Source organism: Haliotis cracherodii, unplaced genomic scaffold (assembly GCF_022045235.1).
Source record: "Haliotis cracherodii isolate W230 unplaced genomic scaffold, xgHalCrac1.p SCAF_4, whole genome shotgun sequence".
NCBI lineage: Eukaryota > Metazoa > Mollusca > Gastropoda > Lepetellida > Haliotidae > Haliotis > Haliotis cracherodii.
Window position 1 is genome coordinate 72,559,098 of NW_027266297.1, and position 24,402 is coordinate 72,583,499.

Consider the following 24,402-nt stretch of genomic DNA (forward strand, 5'->3'; position numbering starts at 1 on the left):
ATTTATTCAAAAGGGAGACAACCGTGAATCGGATTAATCCAAAACAAAGAGTTCATGCATCAATTGTAATATGCTGTTTGAATCTATGGGGTCATACCTACAAAGAATGTAAGAATATTGCTCTTCCGTCGATAACGTGAGGCACCAATTGAGACGAAAGGCAATATTCGACATATTTTGGTTCATACATACCGCGTCATGCGTCGTTTACTTCCTTTTACTGTGACTTCCGGAAACTAACGTGGCTTCACAGAAGAGCACCTGTCAAAATGCGGAATAATGCATCTATGATTGTGTAGGTCCTTTTGATGAGGGTTTTGAATTAAACAGAGGTTGAAATGCAGAAACATGATTACGATGTTGTCATTGTGTGCATTAATTCATAAATTAGGCATGTGATCAGCGTGATCTAAACACTTGAGGGGGACACACGTCTGAGGAAATGACATAAACATTCATGACAAGATATTTAGGGCAAAGGTCTGAGCTACGAGTCAGCTGATAAAACCAGGCCAGTGTAGAAACATCAACGTAGCACCTATTATCTTATCTCTACACTACACGAATTCAGTAGAGTAACAGGACACGTAAAGATATCACCTGGCAGTCGTACATAAGTCCCGAAATCTGTTGCAACACATGCATTGTTGTCAGTAGTGCCCACGTTCTTCAATCTTAGTTTATTTAACAGGTAATGTTTGTGGAAAAGTTGTTTCAGTTATATGTAATTCCTTTGTATAATGATTCTGATACCTGGTTGCTAACAGAATGGTTGCCAACCCCTTTGGCTTAATACATAATATATAGCTTTTTCTAGACATGTGCCTTGTAAAGGTCACCAATTCTGTAATAGAATTCGACTTTTTTTACTTTGAAACTAACGATGACCATGATAATGCCAAGTTGTACTTGAGATGCTTAGATATTCCCACTGAACATTAATTAATGTGTAATAATGTACTAGCTTATGTCATAAATATTAGTCATTGAGGTGGCGTTTATCACCATGTCTGGACTTCTGAAGTTTGTCATGAGCACTTTATTCATTTCAGATCTGCAATGCTAACTTCGAACAAATGATGGGTCGCAGAATTGAGGTGATCGCATTTGATACAACCTATTACCCATTTGCATTCGCAAGCTGTGCATTTTTCCTGTGTATTTATAAATATGTCTCCCCATCGCTGTCACTGCGAATGTGTGAAGGGTACAGGAATATGCCACTGGCAAAACAAATTGACTGGAATACAAGGTAAGTCAATGATACTTCAGTTTAGCAGTTTGTATTACAACATTGTTTATGTTTCTATAAATCTTGACCTCATTACTGATTGTTATAAAAATCCTTTTTTCATTATATATGTAGAATATCACTGGTAATATGTTCATACAGTTGTTTCATCAGTTAATAGTAATTGACAACTATTGATTCAGTAAGATATTGGGTAGTACTGGATTGGTTTGGTTGGTTTGTTCTTTACGCCGCACTCAGCAGTATTCCAGCTATATGACGGCGGTCTGTAAATAATCGAGTCTGGACCAGACAATCCAGTGATTAATACCATGAGCATCGATCCACGCAATTGAGATCGATGACATGCTTCAACCAAGTCAGCGAAGATAAATTCTCACCATGTGTTTTTTATGTGAGTTGATAAAATTGCTTTGACAAGTTGAACAAAGATTTTTACTATTTTTGTCATATTTCTTCGTTGGTATTATTTTCCTAAATTCAGCGGTAGAAACTACAATTTTTAGTCCACTAGTCCTTATAATGATAACAAATAGCAAAACACTTAAAAATGGCATATTTCTACTAGTCCTTATGATACCTTAACTGTTGGGCAGTTTGGCAAGGACTACAGGACTAGTGCCAATTTCTAACCCTGAAATTGATAAATTAAGTCGGTACAACATGTAAGAACACATTGGAATTTACATGTTAACATGTGTTCAATAAAATTATAAATACCAGCCCCTAAATAAATCTACAAGTTTGTTTACAAATTAAATGGAGTTTCCATCCATGGATAGAGTGAACTATCAGTTTCTTTAGGAAGAATATGTTCTGGTACGTTGATCACAGTAATCAGGGGAAGTAGGCCTTGCTAGCCCTTACCCCACACCTATACAGTTTCAGCAACAAGAGATCAGATGATATGATAGGTAGGCCTTGCTAGCCCTTACCCCACACCTATACAGTTTCAGCAACAAGAGATCAGATGATATGATAGGTAGGCCTTGCTAGCCCTTACCCCACACCTATACAGTTTCAGCAACAAGAGATCAGATGATATGATAGGTAGGCCTTGCTAGCCCTTACCCCACACCTATACAGTTTCAGCAACAAGAGATCAGATGATATGATAGGTAGGCCTTGCTAGCCCTTACCCCACACCTATACAGTTTCAGCAACAAGAGATCAGATGATATGATAGGTAGGCCTTGCTAGCCCTTACCCCACACCTATTCAGTTTCAGCAACAAGAGATCAGATGATATGATAGGTAGGCCTTGCTAGCCCTTACCCCACACCTATACAGTTTCAGCAACAAGAGATCAGATGATATGATAGGTAGGCCTTGCTAGCCCTTACCCCACACCTATACAGTTTCAGCAACAAGAGATCAGATGATATGATAGGTAGGCCTTGCTAGCCCTTACCCCACACCTATTCAGTTTCAGCAACAAGAGATCAGATGATATGATAGGTAGGCCTTGCTAGCCCTTACCCCACACCTATTCAGTTTCAGCAACAAGAGATCAGATGATATGATAGGTAGGCCTTGCTAGCCCTTACCCCACACCTATTCAGTTTCAGCAACAAGAGATCAGATGATATGATAGGTAGGCCTTGCTAGCCCTTACCCCACATCTATACAGTTTCAGCAACAAGAGATCAGATGATATGATAGGTAGGCCTTGCTAGCCCTTACCCCACACCTACACAGTTTCAGCAACAAGAGATCAGATGATATGATAGGTAGGCCTTGCTAGCCCTTACCCCACACCTATACAGTTTCAGCAACAAAAGATCAGATGATATGATAGGTAGGCCTTGCTAGCCCTTACCCCACACCTATACAGTTTCAGCAACAAGAGATCAGATGATATGATAGGTAGGCCTTGCTAGCCCTTACCCCACACCTATACAGTTTCAGCAACAAAAGATCAGATTATATCATAGGTAGGCCTTGCTAGCCCTTACCCCACACCTATACAGTTTCAGCAACAAGAGATCAGATGATATGATAGGTAGGCCTTGCTAGCCCTTACCCCACACCTATACAGTTTCAGCAACAAAAGATCAGATTATATCATAGGTAGGCCTTGCTAGCCCTTACCCCACACCTATACAGTTTCAGCAACAAAAGATCAGATTATATCATAGGTAGGCCTTGCTAGCCCTTACCCCACACCTATACAGTTTCAGCAACAAAAGATCAGATGATATGATAAGTAGGCCTTGCTAGCCCTTACCCCACACCTATACAGTTTCAGCAACAAGAGATCAGATGATTTGATAGGTAGGCCTTGCTAGCCCTTACCCCACACCTATACAGTTTCAGCAACAAAAGATCATATGATATGATAGGTAGGCCTTGCTAGCCCTTACCCCACACCTATACAGTTTCAGCAACAAGAGATCAGATGATATGATAGGTAGGCCTTGTTAGTCCTTACACCACACCTATACAGTTTCAGCAACAAAAGATCAGATGATATGATAGGTAGGCCTTGCTAGCCCTTACCCCACACCTATACAGTTTCAGCAACAAGAGATCAGATGATATGATAGGTAGGCCTTGTTAGTCCTTACACCACACCTATACAGTTTCAGCAACAAAAGATCATATGATATGATAGGTAGGCCTTGCTAGCCCTTACCCCACACCTATACAGTTTCAGCAACAAGAGATCATATGATATGATATGTGGTGGGTTTTCATTGAGTTGTCTCTTTATCTTTGCATTATCTAGCGAACTAGAACATGGACAGAGCCCTGAACGTTAGTTGACTGAGATATTATTACCGTATTCGACGTAATAAGCGCCCACGGCGATATTTGCTAATATATTGGCTGGTGAACAATCCCAATTAGCACCCCTTCCGATTGATCAATGTACACAAGACCTATTTATTCGTGTATAATACGCACTCATGTGTAATATGCACCCTCAATTATGGGCAATTAAATTCTGGAAAAATATATCTTTCATATATAAACATTTCAGGCTGTCAGCATAAACAACAAAATTTATCTTTTAACTCTGTTTTTTTTTCACCAAAATAATATTCTAATAAGAGCCCCCATTTTGGATTTTGAGAGCATCCTGGGCGCTTATTACGTCGAATACTGTAATCACTTTTATTGAGTCTGTAGATCCCCAACATTTTCAGTTCATTTGTTTCCGTCAGATTTTCTAAAGAATAGGGATATTAAGATAGTGTTTCTTTTACTACCGTATATCGCCGTCTCTAAAGCTGTACAAGCCTTCAAAATCGAAGCTAATTTATATACACAATCTATAAAGCGAATCAGAATGAAGCAGGTCACCAGCGCATACACACCCCTACATTTCCAATAAAAATGTGTTTGTCTTCAACAGAAAAAAAATATGTCGTATCCAGTCTGCTAATTAAGTACAGATTTGTTGACCTGGTATTTCTGCTCACAGTAATGTTTTTGTGTTGGGGAAAAAAATCAAAACACTTCAACCCCGTGTATAAGACGACCCCCCTTAATTCTAGGTACGAAAAACTCGCCTTATACACAACGATATACAGTATACTAGTTCTATAAACAAGGGTGTTATTGTCATTGGGCTTGATTTAGCTACATATAGCATGCACCAGTGCAACCTAGTATTTATGTCAACATGCCCCAACCCTTACTTGTCCTCACAACATTGATCTTTGAACACATTCTATACCTTGAGGCTTTATTCACCCTACTACATCAATGATCCCTGTGTTATGTGTAATTTGTCATGCTTTTTGGGGCTTGATGTCATCAAACTGTGGGTACTTCGAAATTATGTGCACATTTCAACTTTGATAAAATGGTGGGACGAGGATGCAACCTGGTTTTGTCTGGTGCAACTAGGTTTTCATGTCAATGTTTACCTGTGCAAGTTAAATCAAGTTCCTTAATTCAAGTCACATGTCATTATTGTTTTTTAAAATAATATTCTGTTTCTTCCTTGGTGATGAAGCAACAAAAATTGATACATTTTTATCCCACCATCAAACGCATCTTTGGGGGCGGTTGGATAGCCTAGTGGTTAAAGCGTTCGCTTGTCACACCGAAGACCTGGGCTCGATTCCCGACATGGGTAGAATGTGTGAAGCCCATTTCTGTTGTTCCCCGCCATTATATTACTGGAATATTGCTAATAAGTGACAAGCGAACACTTCAACCACTAGGCTACCGACCCCCCATCATCTCAGCTAGTAATAGTTAATATAATACTGAGAATTTTGCGAAGTGCTATGTTCAGGCACAGACCTATATAACAAGTTATACAAGTCCGTGGTTCAAGCTAGTAGTCTGAAAGTTTTTGGCACAAACTAACACAATATTCAATTCTGTGAGACCGCCATTGCTGGGAGTCGTTCACATTCCTGTATCCATTTTAGTTTTCGACATTGTTCTGCAGTTACAGGTTGGTGTAACTTTCTAACACTGCTTGTTCCATGGTTTGATTCCAGAGTAAACTCAACCCTCCATTCTGCCATTGTTAGCTGTATGTGTGTGTACTCACTTGTCTACGACAATGAAATCAGTGAAGATCCTATTTGGTGAGTACTCCGTCATACCTGGGAACTCATCCTCAGTCATCCAGGGTATTATACCTCTTCTGTCATTAATAACCTGGACCAATTCACTACCATAGAGTCGGACATGACGCTTAAATAGACGTCCCATAAGATTATGCTCATGGGCAAGAGAAATTCTATGCAAAGTTACTGTTAGGGTGTGTGACAGCGTGAAGCTATGGTAGCTTAGTCCATGGTATTTATCATCAAAGAAAGGAGATATAATAACATGGATAATATAATAAAGGATGCAGGTAAAAAAGTTCCAAAATATTTTAAGCGCATATGAGTAATAAGATTTCTTGCTGCTTTTGAATTTGGGTTGTGTGATTTGAGAAGATGTTTTTGTTGGTAGATATACATAATGTGGTGAAAATAGTTACAATTTGACCAACAGTTGTGTTTTATTTTATACAGGGACTAGGTTTAGGCAAATATTCCAATGTTTTTCCCTTATTGTTAATGTGTACAAATTAATGATAACGAATCACAGTCGTCAGTTTAATTCATACTTTGTTTTTGAAGTAAGTAAATTGTGTTGACATTTTGAAGAAATACTGTTTGAAGGAATGTTATGAGAATGTAGAATAATTTCTTGTATTAATTTAATAAAACATGTTAAGTAAGATCTTAATTTTCTAAAATTGTGCACTTGTGTTGTGCTGATGGTGTTAATGTTACTCAGATGTGCTGCATCTGTCTTGCGTTAGAACTATCATGTTTTCATACCGATACTTCTGCAATTAATTGTTATTCGTTTATGTTTCTTATTCAGCTTTTTTATCTAGTGACTTATCCATGCCATTATTGCAGGTGCGATGCCCCCATGGTTAGAACTAGCTGTGCAATATTGTTTGGATACATGGCTTCTGGTATGTGCTCTGCTTGTATTTGATACTGCATGTGGTCCTGCTAAGTATTGTCATTGGAGCTGTATATAGAGATTCTATACATTTATAGACGAGTGTTATATTTGATATCAAAAGACACAAGGGTGAAATTCTATTTATCATCCAAGATCATTCATCCACCTTTTTTCCTAATAACTAGTGTCTTGATTGTGAAAAGAAGCTAACCAGCTTTACTGGCAGAGAGATTAGTGATGTAATTCCATTGTGATGTCGTAACCGATGACACCACAATGGTTTGTACATTGTAATGCAATTTCATTAAAGAAATATCTCCCTTGAGACATATCTTCATCCTGCCCATGTGTATCTATATGGGAGACAGTTTTTGGTGATTGATAACATTATTTTAAAAAAGAATTGCAGGTGGATAAAGGCTAGTATGCATAACATCTGCAACACATGATATTAAGACACATGGTACTGTAAATATCCAAATTGATACGACTGCTGTACTCTAGCCAAAAATGCTATTGTGTAACTCCTATTCTTTGAATGACATGGTTATATACTTGTTACAACTGCTGCTCAATAAACAATATTTGGGTTTATATGCAAGTTAGTATTTCCGCTGTCCAAAGTGTGCAGTGAGGTCGTCTTATTTATTGATAGTCATTTTGGAGACATAACTGCGAAGTTTCATTAATATGAACAAAAAACACTCACATTTTTTGCATTGAATTCATGCTCATGTTATTTTTAAGCTTTACAGTATTATTAAGCCAATAAGTCCATCAATGATTTGTTTTTTCAGCCCACTTGGCATATTACTCCCCAGCCCCACAGCCCCCCCGCCACCCACCCCACTCCAAGTTATCAGGAAATAATTTCTTTCTGCCCTCTATTTTGTCATGTATCTTAAAAGCTTTGTGTCGTTGAGAGGAAGAGTGAAAATGTTTTCTTGATATTTTAATCTTTTGCAGATTTGGTTGTGATGACTGTTCATTACAAGCACATAGGCGAAACTTTTTACTTTTTTCACCATGGGGCGTCCATGTATGCTTACTACTATGTCACAGTAAGTACTCATGCTATCAACCTCTGGTTTGTTAGTATTGTTTACAGGCTGCCATCACAGTGCTGTAATGTTGCTGTGTGTGTTATTAATGAACAAAGAAACACCAAAACTAAAAACTATACGACATGCTGAACACTGCCCTGACAAAGTCCCTTCATGTTGTGCCCCGTGAAGATCTGGGTAAGAATCTCCAGCAACCCATGCTTGCTGTAAGAGGTGACTATGTGTTGTAAGTGGCAACTAATGTGATCAGGTGGTCCTGTCTCGATTATTTACAGACTGCCATCATATGGCTGGAATATTGCTGAGTGCGGTGTTAAACCACAAACCAACAAACAAGCACTACATCATGTACATTAGGCGGCCCTGACAAAGTCACTACATGCTGTAGGCGACCCTGACTAACTCACTACATGCTGTACTCTATCATGACAAACTCACTACATGCTGTAGGCAGACATGACAAACTCACTACATGCTGTACTCTATCATGACAAAGTCACTACATGCTGTAGGCGGCCCTGACAAACTCACTACATGCTGTAGGCAGACATGACAAACTCACTACATGCTGTAGGCAGACATGACAAACTCACTACATGCTGTAGGCAGACATGACGAGGTCACTACATGCTGTAGGCAGACATGACAAAGTCACTACATGCTGTAGGCGGCCCTGACAAACTCACTACATGCTGTAGGCAGACATGACAAACTCACTACATGCTGTAGGCAGACATGACGAGGTCACTACATGCTGTAGGCAGACATGACGAGGTCACTACATGCTGTAGGCAGACATGACAAACTCACTACATGCTGTAGGCAGACATGACAAAGTCACTACATGCTGTACTCTGTCATGACAAAGTCACTACATGCTGTACTCTATCATGACAAAGTCACTACATGCTGTAGGCAGACATGACAAAGTCACTACATGCTGTACTCTGTCATGACAAAGTCACTACATGCTGTACTCTATCATGACAAACTCACTACATGCTGTAGGCAGACATGACAAACCCACTAAATGCTGTAGGCAGACATGACAAACTCACTACATGCTGTACTCTGTCATGACAAAGTCACTACATGCTGTACTCTATCATGACAAAGTCACTACATGCTGTAGGCAGACATGACAAAGTCACTACATGCAGTACTCTATCATGACAAAGTCACTACATGCAGTACTCTATCATTACAAACTCACTACATGCTGTAGGCAGACATAACAAATCTCACTACATGCTGTAGGCAGCCCTGACAAAGTCACTACATGCTGTAGGCAGACATGACAAATCTCACTACATGCTGAAGGCAGACATGACAAACCCACTAAATGCTGTAGGCAGACATGACAAACTCACTACATGCTGTAGGCAGACATGACAAATCTCACTACATGCTGTAGGCAGACATGACAAACTCACTACATGCTGTAGGCAGACATGACAAACTCACTACATGCTGTAGGCAGACATGACAAATCTCACTACATGCTGAAGGCAGACATGACAAACCCACTAAATGCTGTAGTTGGCCCTGTTAAAGTTACTACAGCTGTATATCTATCATGACAAAGTCACTACATGCTGTGGGGGCACGGGTGGCCCAGTCGTCTAAGGCGCCGCGATTCGCTGTGCAGAGTTGCGTCCCTTGGGCATGCCAGAAACCTATGATTGTGGGTTCGAATCCCGGTTGGCCCCACATTTGTTTCTAGGTTTGTCAGTACCGTAGCAGTGCTCGTGGGTTTCACCGAAGTGGTAAACGTCTGAAACCTACATCACTTAGGCTTTCCTCCCACATTAAGCTGACACGCTGCGATATAACTTGAATACTGTTTAAAGCTCGCTCACTCACTCACTCACTCACTCACTACATGCTGTACTCTATCATGACAAACTCACTACATGCTGTAGGCAGACATGACAAAGTCACTACATGCTGTAGGCAGACATGACAAAGTCACTACATGCTGTAGGCAGACATGACAAAGTTACTACATGCTGTACTCTATCATGACAAAGTCACTACATGCTGTACTCTATCATGACAAACTCACTACATGCTGTAGGGAGACATGACAAACTCACTACATGCTGTAGGCAGACATGACAAAGTTACTACATGCTGTAGGCAGACATGACAAACTCACTACATGCTGTACTCTATCATGACAAAGTCACTACATGCTGTACTCTATCATGACAAATCTCACTACATGCTGTAGGCAGACATGACAAACTCACTACATGCTATACTCTATCATGACAAACTCACTACATGCTGTAGGCAGACATGACAAACTCACTACATGCAGTACTCTATCATGACAAACTCAGTACATGCTGTACTCTATCATGACAAACTCACTACATGCTGTAGGCAGACATGACAAAGTCACTACATGCTGTACTCTATCATGACAAATCTCACTACATGCTGTAGGCAGACATGACAAACTCACTACATACTGTAGGCAGACATGACAAACTCACTACATGCAGTACTCTATCATGACAAACTCACTACATGCTGTAGGCAGACATGACAAACTCACTACATGCTGTAGGCAGAGAAGACAAACTCACTACATGCTGCACTCTATCATGACAAACTCACTACATGCTGTAGGCAGACATGACAAACTCACTACATGCTGTAGGCAGACATGACAAACTCACTACATGCTGTAGGCAGACATGACAAACTTACTACATGCTGTAGGCAGACATGACAAACTTACTACATGCAGTAGGCAGACATGATTAACTCACTACATGCTGTAGGCAGACATGACAACAGTGTACACCCCAATACATTCCCTCACGTTCATTATGGTAGTTATGTGTCACTGCTATGTTTCTCTGTTCCAGACATACGGAGTGCTTTCCTACTTCGCCAATTACCGCCTGATGGCAGAGTTTTCCACAGCATTTGTCAACCAGAGGTTTGAGTTCTTTTATTTTGGGGACGTTTAGGAGCTGTATTAAAATTTCCCAGAAATATGTTTTCCTTGATTCTGACTCACTCCATCAACTGAAATGAAAGAAATTAAACTTGAAGGACAAATTCAATCCAATTCTGAAACATTGTTTTTAAGTAGTATTAGAAACATGACATGGTTGATTGTGTTCTATACAAGGTGTTTGTGTCTACTGTACTAAGATGCAGGAAGTTTCACCCATGAAGATCCAGGTTTGAATAGGTCCTCAGCAACCCATGCTTGCCCTAAAAGGCAACTCTGCCTGTCGTGAAAAGCGACTAACAGGATTGGGTGGTCAAGCTCGCTGTCTTGGTTGATGCATGTCATCGTATCCCAATTGCGTGGATCGATGCTCACGATGTCAAACACTGGATCGTCTGGTCCATACTCAATTAATTACAGATTGCCGTCATATAGCTGGAATATTGCTGAGCGTGGCATTAAACAACAAACAAACAAACAAACATGGGAACCAACTGTCTGATTACAATATACTTGGGTGCACCAGAAACCTTGTCGGACATCCTAACTGACCTTGTCCTTCCTCTTTCAGGTGGTTCTTTGATGTGTTGCGCTACCCAAAGAACAGTCCCCTCTTCATAGGAAATGGTTTAGCGATGACAGCAGCATTTTTCTTGGCACGTATAGCAGTGATGCCGTCTTATTGGTCAAAAGTTTACAGCGTATATGGCACAGAAGATTTTGCCCGCATCGGTCATATACAAGGAGTGCTTATTGTCACCTGTGTTATTCTGGACGTAATGAATATTTTCTGGTTTTACAAGATGTGTTTGGGTGTGAAGAAAGTTTTGACTATTTTATTAAAGTTAAATACACCCATAGAAGAAAGTCGACCAGCGATACCAGTGGAAGACAAAGTGAAGTAGTCAATGTTGTCATTTGTCTTTTCATGATTTGAATTTACTTATGAAATTTTATCACCAATAGAGATAGCACCTTATTTGGTGTCTTTAATAATTTCTTATTTTTAAACTTATCCTACCTCACACTATGTCTCTCTTCTTTGTTCTTCGATCCTATGTGGAAACATGCTTCAACAGTTTCCAGCATCTGAAAAACAATTGAACCAAACACACCCCAGCCTCACCACGGCCACTCCCCAAACAAGTAGGTCACACACTGTACTCCCATGCATAGCGACCTACGCAACCTAGTCATGTGATTTTCCCTGCCATATCATTCTCTTTGTCATTGCTACTCAGTGGAGATGTGTATGTGAATAGTGAGAGAATATAGTTTTGGTGTTTTTACCAGATTTCCTCTAATAAGCCCTTAATGTGCGACAATTTGAGGATAAGATGAGCAAAGATCTTAGTCCTCGTCCGGCTTTTTCTGCCTATGACCCTTACAAGATCTGCTGTGACTGCTGGAGACGATGCAGTCTTTCCAAGCAATGAGTGTGATTACATGACAGAGGAATCCTTCTAAGTCTATATTGTAGGGAAATGCCACAGACATGAAATGGGCAGGTGATCAAAATCGCGGGATTCTGACAAGGCCACGCCGTCTGCTGTCAAGAAACTCAAGAAATCTAATAAGGCGTCTGTCCTCGCCTCCGTTGTTGTTTAACTCCCTTGGATTCCTCTTTACTTCAAGTGACACCTGAACTGTCCGTTCTTGATACCTCTGAATCCACATCTACGATGGAACAACCAGCGATCTCAGATGTTCGTAAAGTGTTTGTGGCAATAAATCCAACTGAACCTCCAGTGACTCCAGTGGACTTTCGGTCAATCCCCTCTAGGAAGCCATGTTCGGAGGATCGACTCTCTAGGAAGCCACGTTCGGAGGATCGACTCTCTAGGAAGCCATGTTCGGAGGATCGACTCTCTAGGAAGCCACGTTCGGAGGATCGATTCTCTAGGAAGCCACGTTTGGATGATCGACTCTCTAGGAAGCCACGTTCGAAGGATCGACTCTCTAGGAAGCCACGTTTGGAGGATCGACTCTCTGTCAATCGACATTCTCATAAGGAGACTCCTGATTACAGGTATGACTCCTACTCGACAAAATTTGGATGACGATTATTACACAGATTCTGCTGAATGTTATTTGACTTTGGGTAAATCCTCATCCCCCTGTTCTTCAGATAGATGTCGCCAACGTGATCACTCCCGTTCCTACGAATATCATCATGGTCAACGAGATTTCTCGTTTGGGATTGTTCGTGGTACAGTGTTTATGATCACCAACCACATTGACTTTATCCTCCTTGGGGTGGCTATCCCTGTGCTGTGCTCTATCCCGACTATCCTGATTTTTACTTGTCTCCTCCACAGGATCAGTCCTTTGGTCGACATAACCGAGATTCTAAAAGTCCCTCTCCTGCTCAGACATGTCCTTCTACTTGTGTTGCCGGGTACTGGCTCAAAGATCCTCTTCTGCATATTGTCGATCGTTCCTCTTCTCACCTTAGCATGCTTCAATCCCTCAGGCGTGTTTGATAGCTTTGACGAAGCTTTAAAAGAGATGCCTGGCAGTCACACTCTTTCGTCCATGGGAGATAGTTTTGCATCCTGTCTTGTAGAATTGATTGACTGGAGACCCTTTGATTATTGATTATCAATTATAGATTGATTATATGTCGCATGCAGTATCGCTTGTTCTATACAGAGACGCGTCATTCATGTAATGGTATCATACATGAAAACACATTTCGCATGATATACCTGATTTCATGCTGTAACATCCAATTAGCATATCAGGATTGTAATTCCAGCTTCGCTGTATTTCCCTGCTGACTCATTGTCTTTGAGTCACTAAGCAGTGTTTTCAATATCCTATTAAATTCACTGTTTAGCAACAGCTTCCTCGTGTACGTTTTAAGGTTGTAGTTTATTACAGGCTAGGGTATCTGCGCCCCACCATCTAACTGTATAGTGGGAGATAGGATAAGTTTTGTAATTTGGAAATTGTTTTTTGGAAATTATATATTTATATACTTATCCTATCACACACATTATATGCCCTTCCAACCATCCCCACATCCCCCGTAGCTTGTTAGCTCTGACGAAAGAGAATGATATGGCGGGGTTAAGCAAGTGATAAGTCTTGTAGGTCGCTATGCACAGAGTACAGTACATGACGTATTTGTTTGGGTAGTAACCATGGTGATGATGGTATGTGTTTGGGTGAATTGTTTTGTAGAAGCTGGAAACTGTTCAAGTATGTTTCCACATATGATCAAAGAAGAAAGCAGAGATGCATCTTGTCAGATAGGATAAGTACATAAGTATACAATTTACCATAAAATCTCCAATAATAGATTTTAAAATTCAAGAAAAATAATACATAATTGATGTGCTTCTTTTTCGTGTTCCTTTGGGGAAATTCAATGATTTACTAGTCATTAATGAGTGTTGTGTGTCAATCGACAGCGTCAATCATTGTCGTGACTATCCTAAATCAAATCTCTGATTTACGCTTTCACCCAACCATTTTATCTTAGCGTGTTGGGAGAGACATGTATTATTTTTCTTCCAGAAGGCAAAATTTGGGGCATCAACATCAACAATAATTTCAGTGTGACTTTGGAGACTAATTTAAAAATTCACCATTTCAGATATGACAGGACTGATAACTCTGTTTTGAAAGATTTCCATATTCAGTTTGTGCACATTGTGATAAGGAAGCATTCTGATGTCTGTCTCCATGGCAACCCATCTTTCAACTGTGTTCCATCTTTAATGAAAGTGCTCAAGCTGTTTCTCATTGATTGCCTTTTCAGGTGTTCTTCATTTTTGCTTTATGACAGAAGATATGTCTGACTGTAATTTTAACACTCCACCGTGAATTTCTGTATGTGTGTGAGGCAAAATTGTGGAAAAGAAGCTTTATTTGTTTGCTTATTTTCCATGTTTTGTAGATTTGAAGAAATGTGATATTTGTGTTTCTGAGACCCTGTTACAGTGTTACGAATCCCATGGGAAAAGGGTTAATCAGCTTTAGTTGAAACATACGTCGACTTTGTGCTCTTAGATGAGGTGACAGGGACGGGTAGGCTCAGAAATAAAGGACAGGGGCCCCTTCCACAGAACGGTCTTAGTGCTAAGTCAATCATAATCCTATGTTAAAGTATGGTACATGTATTTATGATCATCTTAGCGCTAAGATCGATATGTGGAATGGGCTGCAGGTCTACTGCGTCCTTCTTACACAGTGACAGAACTATGTGTCATCGGATAACAATGTAGAAACAACTGTTATATTCCTAGACGTCTTGTCTGAACATGTCAATCTACTACAGTATCAGTGAATCACAATTGTTTTCATGAAACAACAATTTCAGCAGTAACCAATTAGGCCATGATAAATTAATTACCCCCATTATTATATTTCATCACCATCCACCCCACTGCCAAACACCTCACCTCACATCACGTTATTGTCCCTGCCTGCAGATGAAGCAATGTGTTGCCTTAGTGTTATGGCTGATGAAATACACCATGTGCATAGTTCTGCTTAACATTCATGCTTCATGGGACTCACATCCATCGCAAGATGCCTTGAACTGATACCTTCAACAATTTAAAAAATTAAATATAAAAAATACTTCAACCTCATATTTAAAAATGGGATGAAAGTCTAATAATTAATTTATTGTGGCCTTATCCTTACTTGACTGGTCGACATTGTCTTCATATCATGCCTTAGATGCTTATGTTGACACAGTAATCTATGAACGTACTATTGCAGAAAATCTGAAGCTTGTCATCACTGTTAAACGAATGTTTTTCTATCAGATATTTTCATTCTATTTTCAATTGTTTCTTCATATCCTGAAAACTGTACGTTGTACTTTACATGTCAAATGGGGATGGTCGGGTAGCCTAGTGGTTAAAGCATTCGCTCGTCAAATCAAAGACCCGGGTTCGCTTCCTGACATGGGTACAATGTACGAAGCCCATTTTTAGTGTCCCCCGCTGTGATATTGCTGGAATATTGCTAAAATCGGCGTAAAACCTCACTCACTCACTCACTCACATGTCAAGTTATGTCACACGTGGGAACAAGTTATTTGGCTTTTACTACACATGGTAAGAGAACAATAAACAACATGAAATATATTTTCACTATGATCACTGCACAAAAGAGACACTTCGGACCAGTGTCCGGCGTCCAGTGTTGTAAGAGAATGTGGATTGACTGGTTACAATGGCCACTGAACATGGTACAGAAATGAGTGACCATTTGGTGGGGCCAGCTTTGGCTGAGACTAGCACTGTGGCTATATGACATGCCCTTGCACTGCACATGTTGTATAACTGAATACATTGTAATTCTGTAGTTCACCTATATATATCACAAAGATGGATGTTTTGGGTCAGTTGTAAAGTTTGCCAACTTTGTTTCACCTTTCTTATGGGTTTTTATAAATAAGGTACAATTATAAGAGATCCTATTAAAGATCCTTCAATGTTGCATTAGGACCAAGTCCAGCAATTTTATCTTTGGAGGAGAAAGGTGTGTTGATGTTTCGTATTGTTTTAGGAAAAATCATATTTTAGATTTATTAAACTGCTGACAAAATTCTTGGCAAAATATTCAAAACTGATCCAGCACCACCTCCTTTTTCAAAAGATAAAATGTTTATCTCTAATTAAGCAAACATCTTGCCTGTATATGTTTTAGTTGTTTTACCAAAGTGACGCATAATAAGGAACCATCAGTGTTTCTTAATCAACCAGTCCCATGCCCCTTTACGAATCTAGTCAATGCATTTCAACAAATGTATTTAATGTGTTCGAAAGACTTCTTCATCATGCTTAATGTTGGAATGTAATTATTGTGAAAATCATTATAAAGGCACCTCTTTTATAAATGTCGTGAAACTGAGAATTTTTCAATCCATGGTCAGCTGTGTTTGTTAGTGAAGTTGTCAGTAGACTTAGAATAGTCGTGGGAATCATGGTGTTTTCCATTACACGTATTCTGTCTGGATTCAGCGGACCATGATCACGGACTGAGGATCAATGGTGAGCCTGTGTGAACCCTGTTTATAGTTACATTTAAAGCTGATGTTAGATACTGTTAGAGTAACTGTTCGTGGTAGAAACTGAATGTGGAAAAAATGTTTTTTTATTACTGAAAGCAAACGTGTTTAGGTAAATGGAACATGCATAGTTTATGTTGAGCTGCATGGCTGAAGAAGCAGACTTGATGGCAATAAGTTCAGTTAATTTTTTATTTTTTTTATTTTTGTGACGATATTCTAATAAGGAAGAGAATTTATGGATGTCAACTTCTTGATTATGAGGAACACAACGTTTCATAGTAAATACTTACTCCCTCATAATATAGAAGTTGACATCCATAAATTCACTTCCTTGTGTATATCACTTCTAAATGCCTTTCAAACATTTACTATTCTGATTAACAGAAATTATAGGAAGAATGATGCCTGATGCCATGGTGATGGTGATAGGTAGTACTGATGGATCAATTGGTGAATCCTGCTAGGATAACATTGGATTATGTTCATGGTTGTTGCTCTTAAGGGATGCGGGGCAGTGGTTAAAGCCTAAGACCTGGGTTCAATTCCCGACATGGGTACTATGTGTGAAGCCCATTTCTGGTGTCCCCCGCTGTGATATTGCTGGAATATTGCTAAAAGCGGCATCAAACCCATACTCACTCACTCACTCACTTAAGGGATGCACAGATACAGAAGTCCAAACAGCAATACATGTCCAACAGTCCACATCACACTACACTGGTTCACAGTAAACACAGTTCACAAGCATGGTAGTCACCAATATCATTAAAATCAGATCTTAGTGCTCACTGCTACAAAAGCAGTGGTAGGAGGCCCTAGAATCTGATGTTAGTGAGATTGGGTACTCACGTCTGTACAAGGAAACAGAATAAATTGATACATTTGCTTTTAGTTTGGGCCTTTATGACAGGAAGTCCTGGACTTAAAAACCAGAAAGGTTGACAGCTGCAAAACAAAAATCAAATTCCACATAATCAGCATTTATCAGTTTCCGTTTCGTATTGGTTGTGTTATATGTAACGTTTAGTATCATGGTGTGTCGATTTAGGCCTGAGGAAGTGGGTGGCCTGGTGGTCTCAGCTGCCACAGTTCACTCTCCAGAGTTGTGTGCCTTACACTGCCAGGATCTGCTGATTGTAGCTTGGAAACCAAGATTCAACCAGTGTTTGTCAGTTTCCTCAGAGTTGTAAAACTCCAGACCATGGGGCTTTCTTCTCACATCAAGTTGACATGCCAGGACATGACTGAAATACTCTTCGAGCGTTAAACCCAACTCATTTTATCCAGACGACTACTTATATGTTCATTGTTTGTGAGAGCTTTGGTGATGCAAAGAAATGCATTGGTCACTTAGCATGTGTTTGTTATTGCTGACGTCATGCACTAGTTTATTTTTCAAGAGGTATGTTGATTTTTTGAGAATATCAAATAATGACATCAATCCGGTTCCTAATACTTTGCAACGTGTGGCCGTAGTGTTCATTCACTTAGGTGTCAATTGGTCCAGATTAAATTTACTCTTGAATAAGTTGAATATTGACTCTCAGGCTTTTTGCTTCAGTATCAGCATGCTGTATTTGTTTTAGTGGAACCTTTGCAGGAATATCAAAATCTTTGTGGAGTTATGAAGAGGATACCTCTTTGAAGAACGAGGTGTCACTGGATTCCAAGTTTGAAGGAGTTGGTGCGAAACAAAATGAAATCAGTTATCAGTCTTTCATAGATATTTTTTGTTCTGAAAAGAGGAGGTATCAAAAACTGACTGTTATTAGAATACATCACCAGCATTCTGGATAACAGCACACTTTTTCAAATGTTATCATTTGAAGTCCGTTGGTAGATGTACTTTAATGATCGTAAGAGAACTTGTATACATAACCAAACTGCAGAGGTTGCTAGTTTTGTGTGGGATTGTTGTTAAAAATGTACTTGTTTATTGTTTACAATAATTTTTACATTTTACATTATCCATTGAGTCTCAACTGCTTTTTTCATAGACTTGAAAAAATTATGTTAGACCAGTTTATTTTTATTTTTTCCTAATAAGCCACGATTCAGTAGGCAGAATAAATATTTCAAGGGAAAAGTTGATGCAATATTAATATAACATTTGTTACATTTGACCACTTTCTAAATGGCATTTGTGTGTTCGTAATATTAATAACCTTTTAAATATTAATATTAGCTGCCCAGAAATTTAACGCATCTAGATGGTTAAAATGTTAAAAATGCTCCTGAAGTTAAGATTTTCAAGATAAGCATTTTTCTGTCCCTACATTTTATATTTTTCTTTTTCACTTTTGCTCAAATAAAGGCAGGCATGTCCTTGATACAGGACACTTAGGCCAGAATTGTTTTTTGGGAGGTCTACAAATTTTGAATTTTTATTTTGTAAACCAAGCAAAGAACATGTGAGGCCCTCAAGTGGTCTGGCCTGATGAAGAAATCCAACATCTCACTGTACTAGAACATTGAAGTTTGACATGCATTGGCTGTGTCTGGTCTGTGCCACATTGTACAGTAGGACACGGATATAACGAACACGGATAGAGCAAAGAAATGGATACAACGAACTGTTACAAAATCCCCAATTTATCTCCTCTTTTATCATATAAAATGTGCATATATAACGACCTCTCTATAGCGAACTAACGTATATACAAACTGATATCTGATCCCCGACAAGCCCTACTACCACCAATTAGTGATGTGTACAGTAAATGGAGAAATCTCACTCAGTGTCAAGTGTCACTGACAATTGGCTGTACGCAGTCAGCGCAAATCAACACAATCAGTGGTGACGATTCAAACTTGTTGAACTTGCTTTATGCTAATTTTACCTGTAACTGGACTAATCTTATCTGTAAGACAAACATAAATTTCACGCGATTATGTCAAAGTGTCACTTTGCACATGGTATCATGGCGGGCAATGCAGCAGTTACATGTACTGTGTTTTGTTTTGTTTCATCCAAGATAGCAGACGTTTCCGAGCGAAAACATATATAACAAACAATGTATGTAAGGAAGTGATTTCTCCGGTCCCTAGTAGTTCGTTATATCCATGTTCTACTGTATCAGTATACACACAATACCTCATCGCCAATCCATACCACAAAGTCAAGCATTTGTTTTGTGTCTGTCAATTAACATGGTTTTAATGAGGAATGTATATGTGCCACTCACAGTGTACTGACAACTGTTGTCATCGGCAGGTTTGTTTTGATGTGGCGGTCATGTGACAGAAGTTTCAGAGCGGTGAAATGAATATGAAAATAGAACTTGCCTGGGCCGTGAACCCCCACCCCAAAACTGTATGACGTAGTTTATCATGATGATGACCTCTAGCTGCACATAGAGACATTACCATGGAAACACAGAGCATGTGATGGGTGTGATTCTGTTTTCTATTCTGGAAGAATTATGCGCCAACTTCAGACATATTCTAGCCAGTTTAAGCCTTGTTTCGTTTTGGGAAAGCACTGTTTTTAAGTCAAATGTTCGAGGAGTGTTGTGAAGAAACACATTGTAGCATTGTATGTCCTGTACTCAGCATGGAAGAAGTCCCCGTCAGCTGGCCGACTCACTGTCGGAGTGAAGTCAGAGCATGTCGTCACAGGGAGCGTCAGGCACACTGATGGCATGTTTTATTAGGTGTGTGTAATGTGGCAAACAAGCATGATGACGGCAGCTGATTCTCTCAGTATTACTATTAGGCCTGGGACGATACACCAACTGTGCGATCCAATATGTATCACGAAACCTTATTTATGATCCCATATGTTTCATGATACTTGCATGTGCTTTTATCTGTGGTCCCTAAGCCATCTTTTTCATAGACAGGATGGCCAAATACCTGATTTACAGTCTGCAGTGTGAAGAATGGCACAACGGACGAAAATATTTACGTGTTCACTATAAACTTTCATTAGTAATTAGCGTTTAGGGTTACAGTTATCAAACCCAACATTAAAGGTACGAATCGATATTTTTTACTTAGTGTGCTCCTGTGATCAATATTTGTATTGAGAAGTAAAAAATCGCGATCCATCAATGCATCGGTGTATCGTCCCAGCACTGAACACAATGAGAAATTGTCATGTGGTTACAGATGTGTTCTCCCACACAGGCCTACCTGGTAGTGGATGACAACGTTGTGCACATCCCTACACCCTAAACTGAATGTTTTGACTGCAATGTTGGGGTCTATTGCCTAGTGTTGCTGTTGTGCCAAGAATGAGACATTGTCAGGGTTGTACTAGGGAACTGTTTCCTACACATGATGAAATTTGAGTTCGCAGATAAACAAAATGAGTTTCAAATTATTTGAATCAAATCTACTAGGACTGGCTATTGGTTGGACCCAATTCATCCTTTCAGTTTTATTTTGAAGATCTGCCTTGCGTTTGCCTGTTGTCTGGTATTCATGCTTTTGCCAAGCAAATAATACCAGTTCAACGAAATATTGTCGATTACTTAAATGACTATGGTTGCAAGTAGTTAAAAGTTGATGAAGGAGCAACTGACATCATAATAAATACTGTGTGGTTGATAGTTGAGAGTGAATTAAAAGCATCCTACATAAGTATCAGACTGTAAACTGCCTTGAGCTCCTCATCATTCCCGACTATCCAGGGTAGTGTATCTCTATTGTATTATGGTAAATAGCTTGCACCTAGCTTCTACCAAAGCTTTCAGAAGTGATCTTTCATCTCCATCTGTCCTATCGCTGTCTTAGCACATAATTTCTCTTTCTCATGGGTGTAATTTGATTGGATGGCTATTTTTAGTATTGTGTCATTCAAACTAGGCTCACAATGAACCTGTGGTAGTGCAAGGGTCCAGGCTGTATTGTGTAATGGAATGGAGATATAGATTCCTTGCATCCAGTTATTGTTTGGCTTCCCGCAGTTTGAACTCTGGACTCATTAGTACATATTATATGTATACTGACATTTGGAATTACATGAAATAGCTTACAAAATCAATGTAGAACCAGGTTCAGTTGTGATTATTTCAAGGTTTTAGGTTTGAAAGGGGAACCAATAGGCCATGTTACTGTATTAGCGATTACCTGTGTGTAGCACCATACATCAGTGTTATTGTGTTACTTGTGTGTGAGGTGCCATGTTGGCTGTCTGAACTGTTAGCTGCTGTCTTGTACACTTGTGATTCCAGCCAATGAAGAATTAGGATTGCACACATTGTAAGGATGGTCATAACTTCTGGAACACAGTCGTATCAGCTGTTTTTATAATTCACTCAATCATCCATTCATGTTGATTTTATTTAATAAATCAATCATTCTAAGGAAAGCGTCTCCTGTTTTTATTGTGTCTGTTTGCAGAGCTACCATTTTGTGCATGTGGTGACACAGATGACCAGTGTTTGAAATTTTTAAAAATGCCAATTTTAAAAAATGCCAGGCTGCCATCAGGTCCAATAGACTTTAGAAGCTGCAGGCCCTGACTACACTCTTCAGGTCCTCCTTTAAGACACTGCAGCTTACTGTGACAACGAAACTGACATGTAAATGTACAGCAGGCCCTGACTACACTCTTCAGGTCCTCCTTTAAGACACTGCAGCTTACTGTGACAACGAAACTGACATGTAAATGTACTGCAGGCCCTGACTACACTCTTCAGGTCCTCCTTTAAGACACTGCAGCTTACTGTGACAAAGAAACTGATATGTAAGTGTACTGCACTGTACGAAAGTGAAACGACCGGCCTGACATGAGACCTACCTGCCACCGGCCTACGGGCAGGCCCTTATTTCGAACACTGCAAGTTACCAATGTGCTGCGACTCCCAGTCATACTGAATATAAAGTTGGTTTGTTGGAATCAGCAATATTCCAGCCATGTGACAGCGGTCTGCAAGTAATCAAACTCAGGACCAGAAAATCCAGTGATTGATGTGAGCAATGATCCATGCCATCAGGGTACAATGACACTCAATCAACCTTGCCACCAAGCCTGACCACACAATCAACCTTGCCACCAAGCCTGACCACACAATCAACCTTGCCACCAAGCCTGACCACACAATCAACCTTGCCACCAAGCCTGACCACACAATCAACCTTGCCACCAAGCCTGACCACACAATCAACCTTGCCACCAAGCCTGACCACACAATCAACCTTGCCACCAAGCCTGACCACACAATCAACCTTGCCACCAAGCCTGACCACACAATCAACCTTGCCACTAAGCCGGAATCCCTTTGGTTGCCTTGATGATAAGCATAGGCTGTGGAGGACCTATTGCAAACTCGAAATCTCTGATGAGGTCAGGATGCTTGGCCTCAGGATGTGGATCCTCAGCACCATACTCATGGGTTTCACCAAAATGTTTCATGTGTACAATCTCCAGACTTTCTTTCCTCCAACATTGAGCTGTGATATAACTGAAATAATGTTTAAAGCATTGTTAAACCCAACTCACTCTTGTCCTTTGTCATTGTACGAGTGTAGCACAAAAACAATAGATACATAGTAAGTCCACAATACTTTTACCAGCAACTTGTACCCATGTGGATTTAGGGGCAGGGAATTTCCGATGTCACACAAGCAAACTGACAAGAGTATCGCCGGGTCATAATACCAATAATCACTTACTCACACCACCAATTACAAGGTGCATAACCTAAACTAAAAACAAGACTGATTATCATGGCCTACACTGCTTGAAGGGAGATGCCATGGACAACTGCAGCTATTTGAGACAGGGAGTTTTGTTTAATCCTGCATTGAACAGTATTTCGCATTCTCATGTCGGCTTGGATTTGGGAGGGAAGTGAGAAAAGTTTAAGATGTTTACTACTTAGGTGAAACAGCAGCATAATCAGAGAGAATCTGGGATTTGAACCAAAGATCCTAGGTTTCTGACACACCGAAGGGACATAAGACTGCACAGTGACTTCGACATCTGGGCCACTTACATCACTTACTTGGAGACATACACAGGAAACGAATAAACTCAGAAGTCAAATTCTCGACACTGAGCAATACAGGTACAGAGACATGTATCCCTGCACCGGAGCAAAAAAAACTGGGTGGCCTCTTCGTGCAGAGATCGTCTATGAAAACTCTTTCCCTGTCGAAAATGTATCCTTTAGTTGTGCTTATGTCATGGGCTTTCTGCTACCCTTGGCGGAAGTACATTTTAAGTAACAGGTACTTTTTTTTAAAAAGAAAAGAAAAAATAAAGAAAAAGTATCCTTTTATCAACAGAATGTTTAACATAGTAATAAACATTAAAAGAAGCTTTGTTACAGTATCCTCGACTGTCCAGTGTATATGGTGAAAATCTAAAAAATGGATCGCTAACTGAAAGCTTAGCGTTTACTCTACTGGCGAAATATGTGATGAATAAATATAACAAAACAAAGAACTTAGAAATAAGACGCACTAGGGCATCAGAACCCAGGCCAGTGAGTTCTTTCCACTAATTAATCCTCTTAATCAGAGATTAAGACGTAGAAATATTTATTTTATTTATTTTACATGATATCTGTGTCATTATATATGAAAAGAAATGTTTGTTTATGTGTTAAATGGTTCAGTGCATGGGCAAGATTCGCTGCAGAACGAATTAAGGGGAAATAACTCTACTTAACAAGTGCGTGTTCCATCGCGCCCGTTA

At 39.7% G+C, this 24,402-nt stretch overlaps 1 protein-coding gene across 3 annotated transcripts; it reads left to right on the forward strand.

Annotated features, from left to right (window-relative positions):
* The first annotated feature begins 55 nt into the window (after window positions 1-55).
* Window positions 56-12,082, forward strand: LOC139480366 (TLC domain-containing protein 4-B-like). Of its 3 annotated transcripts, none has more exons than XM_071263427.1 (7): window positions 56-108; window positions 1,053-1,252; window positions 5,713-5,802; window positions 6,634-6,692; window positions 7,652-7,746; window positions 10,629-10,702; window positions 11,292-12,082. In XM_071263427.1, the coding sequence occupies exons 2-7, from the start codon at window positions 1,077-1,079 to the stop codon at window positions 11,623-11,625; spliced, it is 828 nt and encodes a 275-aa protein (XP_071119528.1). In that variant the 5' UTR covers window positions 56-108; window positions 1,053-1,076; the 3' UTR covers window positions 11,626-12,082. The 3 variants fall into 3 exon arrangements, with proteins under 3 accessions (XP_071119528.1, XP_071119527.1, XP_071119529.1); XM_071263426.1 differs by lacking the exon at window positions 56-108 and adding an exon at window positions 234-295; XM_071263428.1 differs by lacking the exon at window positions 56-108 and adding an exon at window positions 649-691.
* Window positions 12,083-24,402: the final 12,320 nt, after the last annotated feature.